Source organism: Bison bison, unplaced genomic scaffold (assembly GCF_000754665.1).
Source record: "Bison bison bison isolate TAMUID 2011002044 unplaced genomic scaffold, Bison_UMD1.0 scf7180017853480, whole genome shotgun sequence".
Taxonomy (NCBI): domain Eukaryota; kingdom Metazoa; phylum Chordata; class Mammalia; order Artiodactyla; family Bovidae; genus Bison; species Bison bison.
In genome coordinates this window covers 27,817-34,586 of record NW_011484053.1, presented here as the reverse complement: position 1 = coordinate 34,586, position 6,770 = coordinate 27,817, and the positions used below count along the sequence as shown (strand labels likewise).

At 38.1% G+C, this 6,770-nt stretch overlaps 1 protein-coding gene across 1 annotated transcript; it reads right to left on the bottom strand.

Moving 5' to 3' along the window:
- Window positions 1-3,925: 3,925 nt before the first annotated feature.
- LOC104999262 (olfactory receptor 2T29-like) lies at window positions 3,926-4,900 on the bottom strand. The gene has a single exon (XM_010854801.1). It carries the CDS (start codon window positions 4,898-4,900, stop codon window positions 3,926-3,928), a length of 975 nt encoding a protein of 324 aa, XP_010853103.1.
- Between the last annotated feature and the right edge of the window lie 1,870 nt (window positions 4,901-6,770).

The following is a 6,770-nucleotide window of genomic DNA, read 5'->3' as shown; positions in this document are numbered from 1 at the left end:
CAGGTACTGGAGTGGGGTGCCATTGCCTTCTCCAACTAACTGCACAGTTCTAGTAAATTCTTACTAGTAGAAGCTATGGATAGCTGTACTTTTACCATTTTATTTTAAAAATGAATCATCATTCTAAACATTTTTATTTTATCTGAATTTTTTTGATTGAGACAGAATAAAACTAATCATCTTTGGAAGAATATTACACATTGCATTTTGTTTTGTTCTATTTGCCTTTGTTCTCCATATCTAGGGCACTTTAAATGGAACCTTAAATATATCATTTGTTTTCCAAATTGATGAGTGTTGTTTACACTACTCATTTTTTTCTAAAAGTTAAAGAGTGCACATATTTTATTCATTTTATTTGACTGAAACAAAAATATTGTAAGCTGTTTTCCCCAGCTTATGTCCCCCAATATTGGAAGATCCTTGTTTTATATCATGAAGTAACTGATTGTGTTAAGAGGAAAATGGAATCTGTACTTTCCAAATCATCTAATTCACATTGATACTGCCTGTTGGAAGATTTTAGACATGCAAAAAAATTGTGGTTCTATGGAACAGATTCAACAAGGCCCTTTTTACCCAAAATACTCAGCCCAACCTTCCTAGAGTTAGGGCATGGCCCATTCCACCTAGATTTACACCATTCAGCTCATCATATTCACTCACTTGGTTTCCATACCTCCAGTCTTACAGTTCTTCAATCAATTACCACCTCTAAAATGCAAGTCCAGTCATTCCATTACTGCTTTTAAAAACCTGGGTCACGAAAGAGCAAGAAATGAGGCTACAACCTGAATCAGAAATGGAGATGTATAGAAACATTACCTCTTCCTCCTGGCCAAGCACCTGATCTTTAATCATGCTGTTTGGCTTACATGGCTTCAGGTCCTTGAGCAATTCTTCCACACCATTCCAGCCTTCTTTATTCATCTAGTCACCATTCAACACAGAGTTCTCAGGTTTTCTCTCAACCCCTCTTCTTTTGGATGAACTTGCATGTTACTGATATGTCCTAATAAGGTTTCGAGCATCAAATCATTTGTGTATTTGTGCATCAAATTATTTGTGCATTTATGTATTTTATAAAGCAACTATTATGCAAAGAATCCGCCTGCAATGCAGGAGACCCTGGTTCAGTTCCTGCATTGAGAAGACACGCTGGAGAAAGAATAGGCTACCAACTCCTATATTCTTGGGCTTTCCTTTACCCACTCCAGTATTCTTGGGCTTCCCTTGTGGCTCAGCTGGTAAAACATCTGCCTGCAATGAGGGAGACCTGGGTTCGATTGCTGGAGTGGGAAGATTTCTCCTGGAGAAGGGAAAGGCTACCCACTCTAGTATTCTGGCCTGGAGAATTCCATGAACTGTGTAGTCCATGGGGTCACAAAGAGTAGGACACAACTTTCACTTTTACTTTTCATGCAAAATATACCTACACTTCAAATTTGTAGGGATAGTAGCCATAAGTAATTTGAACTTAAAATTTCACTTAGCTAATATTTTAAAATTTTAAAGAAATGTCTGCTGAGTAAATAAAGGGTTGAAAATTTGCTGTTCTTCCTCTGCTTGCTTGTGTATAAATTACATACTTCAAATCTCAGCTAAGATACCACTTCACAAAGAAAATGTTCCCTGCTTGAGGGAACATTGGGGTTAATATTATTCCTCCCATTTGAGGTTACTTTGTGGGGTCTTGAATTTCTGATCGACCACAAGTACTAAGGATTTCAGACAGCTGACACCCACTAGACACCTTCAGGATTGAACCCTGATGAACAAAGTAGACCTCAATAAAGGCAACTAGAAGACAGAATTGTCCCAGCAATGATCAGCACATTAAAATGAATGTAATTTCTAAGATAGGTCACTTATACCTCCACCACTTAAAAGTGGAAGAGGAAAATGGAGAAATCTGATACATAATCCTTTACTTTTAGATAATTTCAAATATACAAACAAATACCTTGAAAAATAATAGTATAATTAACATATATAATATTTATCAGATTCACATATCAACAATATATCCCTTTTGATTCATCTCATCTCTAGCTTAGGCAATTGTATACTTTTTCATCTAAATATTTTAATTGTGGATTTCTTAAGAGTACAAATATTATTCCACAGAAACATGGTGGAGTTGAAACTTCATAAAAATGTAGTATGGATTCAACCAGTCAGTCAGTTCAGTTGCTGAGTCATGTCGGACTCTTTGTGACCCCATGGACTGCAGCACACCAGGCCTCCCTGTCCATCACCAGCTTCCAGAGTTTCTCAAACTCATGTCCATTGAGTCGGTGATGCCATCCAACCATCTCATCCTCTGCTGTCCCCTTCTCCTCCTGCCTTCAATCTTTCCCAGCATCAGGGTCTTTTCAAATGACTCAATTCTTCACATCAGGTGGCCAAAGTACCAGAGTTTCAGCTTCAGCATCAGCTCTTCCAATGAATATTCAGGACTAACTTCCTTTAGGATGGACTGGTTGGATCCCCTTGCTGTCCAAGGGAATTTCAAGAGTCTTCTCCAACACCACAGTTCAAAAGCATCATTTCTTCGGCACTCAGCTTTCTTTATAGACCAACTCTCGCATCCATACATGACTACTGGAAAAACCATAGCTTTGACTAGATGGAACTTGGCTGGCAAAGTAATGTCTCTGTTTTTAATATGCTGTCTAGGTTGGTCATAACTTTTGTATCAAGGAGCAAGCATCTTTTAATTTCATGGCTGCAGTCACCATCTGTAGTGATTTTGGAGCCCCCAAGAAAATAAAGTCTCTCACTGTTTCTACTGTTTCCCCACCTATTTGCCATGAAGTGATGGGACCAGATGCTATGATCTTAGTTTTCTGAATGTTGAGCTTTAAGTCAACTTTTTCACTCTCCTCTATCATCAAGAGGCTCTTTAGTTCCTCTTCACTTTCTGCCATAAGGGTGGTGTCATCTGCATATCTGAGGTTATTGATATTTCTCCCTGCAATTTTGATTTCAGCCTGTGCTTCATCCAGCCCAGCATTTCTCATGATGTACTCTGCATATAAGTTAAATAAGCATGGTGACAATATACAACTTTGACGTACTCTTTATCCTATTTGGAACTAGTCTGTTGTTCCATGTCCAGTTTCTAACTGTTGCTTCCTGACCTGCATACAGATTTCTCAAGAGGCGGGTCAGGTGGCCTGGTATTCTCAACCCTTTAAGAATTTTCCACCATTTGTTGTGGTCCACACAGTCAAAGGTTTGGCATAGTCAATAAAGCAGAAACATGTTGTTTTGGAACTCTCTTGCTCTTTCAATGATCCCACGGATGTTGGCAATTTGAGGTTCCTCTGCCTTTTCTAAATCCAGCTTGAACATCTGGAAGTTCATGGTTCACGTACTGCTGAAGCTTGGCTTGGAGAAATTTAAACATTACTTTACTAGTGTGTGAGATGAGTGCAATTGTGCATTCGTTTGAGCATTCTTTGGCATTGTCTTTCTTTGGGATTGGAATAAAAACTGACCTTTTCCAGTTCTGTGGCCACTGCTGAGTTTTCCCAATTTGCTGGCATATTGAGTGCAGCACTTTCACAGCATCATCTTTTAGGATTTGAAATAGCTCAACTGGAATTCCATCACCTCTACTAGCTTTGTAAAAATAATTTGTACAAAGAAATATAAAAATGAATGGCTTTCAATTACAGGGAAACACTTTTCTAAAATAAATGAGTATTACATAACACATTATGGTATGAGAATCTGGGAAGGGAGGTGGGAGGGGGGTTCAGGATGGGGAACACATGTACACCCATGGTGGATGCATGTTCATGTATGGCAAAACCAATACAATATTGTAAAGTAAAAAAAAAAAATAATAAAATTAAAAAAAGAATAATATTTGTATAAGGTCAGAAAGTTCTGATACAGGATGAATAAAAATAAACCACTAGTATAAAAATGTCTTATTTCGTGGTTCTCTGAAATATTCTAAATTCAACATTTTCTTTAGTGCCCTTATGACATCCTTATTCCTAAGACTGTAGATTAAAGGGTTTAGAACAGGAGTGAGTATGGTGTAAAAGGCAGATACAGCCATGTCCTTCTCAGGGGAGTGGTAAGAGATGGGGAGCATGTAGGTATAGATGGCAGCTCCATAGAAGAGGATGACCACAGTCATGTGGGAAGAACAAGTGGTTAAGGCCTTCTTCCTGCCCTCTGCTGAATTCATCCTGTGGATGGTGAGGAGGATGAATGAATAAGAACTTGAAATGACTGTCATGGGGATGAGGAGCATGAGGACACAGCACAGGTACATGAGTGTCTCATACAGGGAAGTATCTGAGCAGGAAAGCTTCATTACAGCAGGGACCTCACAGAAGAAATGATGGATCTCCCGGGATCTGCAGAAGGGGAAGGTCATGGTGATGAGTGTGAGCATAAAGCCATCCACTGATTCCAGAAACCAGCAGCCAGACACCAAGAACAGCCACATCTTATGGCTCATGAGGGTAGAATAGTGGAGTGGATGACAGATGGCCACATAGCGATCATAGGCCATGGCAGCCAGAAGGAAATATTCTGAACCTCCAAGTGTCACGTAGAAAAACATCTGCATTCCACATTCAGGGGCTGAGATCTTATTCTTACCCATGACCTGGTCCATGAGCATTTTGGGCACAGTGACACAAATGTATATCATGTCCATGAGAGACAACTGGCTGATGAAATAGTACATAGGGGTGTGGAGGTGGGCATCAGAATATATCAGGAGGATCAGGATGCTATTTCCAGACAAGGCCATCAAGAAAATCACAAAAATGACCACACAGAGGAAAGCTGGATGCTTGGATTGACTGAAGAGTCCCATAAGGATGAAATCCAACTGTCCAGTGTGGTTGGTGGCCCAGGTAGATTTGTCCATGAAGTTTCTCCTAGATCACCAAGGAAAGATTTGTGATTAATAAATCACTCATGGTATATGATACCTGAGATGAATGTTTGGTGGGCTTGCATGTGTGTGTGTGTGTGTGTGTGTGTCTGTTTGTGGATGTGAAGCAATGCAATTGTGCTAAAAGGAGTTAGTGGTATGAGACTGGAGATTTGGGGGTTATAAGGTGCCTGTAAATAAAAAAAAATTAATGGAAAACTAAGAATTCACAACTGTTGATTAATTTATTTAGGGTAAAACATTAGATTTTTGTTATATAAGGCAGAATTGATTCAATCTGTCTCTTTTAAGGATCCAGTTGTATCTTAAAAACCTTTAGTAATATATGAAAAAATTAGAAAGTTACTTAAACATAATTTGGTGAACACATATACCAAAAAGTCCACCCATCTCTGTGTGTTGGTTCAAGCAATTTTGTGAGGCTCTGCATTTTTGTGGAGTGAGCCATGTATTCACAGGGGCAGATTTGGGTTCTCAACAATAACCAATCCCTTAGATATATTAAAGAGAGCGAGCGAGAAGCCCAGACTCTAAGGTTGGACTATGGGTCTTTATTATCCTATATCCACCACTCCTCTGTCTACTCTACTTAAACAAAAAATAATGTTTGCTATAAAATGCATTTAGAATTAAATGAAGTAAAATATTGAAAAGGCTGAAAACAGTACCAGTTACCGATGAATAATGATACATATTGTCAAAGCATTAACATTTAGTGTAAATATTGTGCATATTCTAAGAGAAGGTTGTTACTATTTCTTTTATGATCAGATTCATTACTTCAGCTTGCTAGTTTTAATACCTATTCATTTATATAAGAATTTGGATTTGATAAATTCTGTAGTTCAAGACATATATATATATATATACACACACAAAGTATACTGTTTTATAGCATTATATATTATTCTAACATAATCTCTCTAAATATATGTAAATATGTGTATATGCATAATCTCAGACTTTCTACAGTACAAACTTTATATATTTTATATAAATGGGAGAAAGTTGCTCAGTCATGTCTAACTCTTTGTGACCCCATGGCATACAGTCCACGGAATTCTCCAGGCCAGAATACTGGAGTGGGTAGCCTCTCCCTTCTCCAGGGCATCTTCCAACCCAGGGATTGAACCCAGGTCTCCCACATTGCAGGTGGATTCTTTACCAGCTGAGCCACCAGGCAAGCCCAAGGATACTGGAGTGGGTAACCCATGCCTTCTGCAGGGATCTTTCCCACCCTGGAATTGAATTGGGGTCTCCTGCATTGCAGGTGGATTCTTTACCAACTGAGCTATGAGGCAAGCCCTTTTATATAAATATTAACATATAAATATGAAATATATAATCTATCTTTCTTATTTTAACTCTGGTTAAGTAGAGCTTTATGGAGAGTTTCATTTCAGTTCTGTCTTCTCCAGCTTCATCTGCTTAAAGCTCATACCATTTGTTCTAAATCTCAGGGAGATGAAATAGCATTGAGATTGTTATTCCCATTTACAGACAAGATTTTAGTTGTCTTGTAAACATCATCAGCTTTATTGTCTATAGTAATCAATTTTTCATGGAAACAGAGATGCAGAGAGGAAAACTGAACAACATTGAAACGTCTCTGACTTCGGTTTTCTTTCCTCTATCTTGCTGTACATAACTTATATCTGTGTTGGAGGCTGAGGACAAATCAAAGAAAAATTAAACTTGCTTACATTTAGGTGAGTCATATTTAATCTATTTAGGGAGAAGTATTATGCAAATATAATTTAAATTAGAATTTTAAAAGGGCTACAAAATAAGAGGACTAAAGCAAAATACATCTGGTGTTTTAGAAGAGACTCAGTAATTGCTT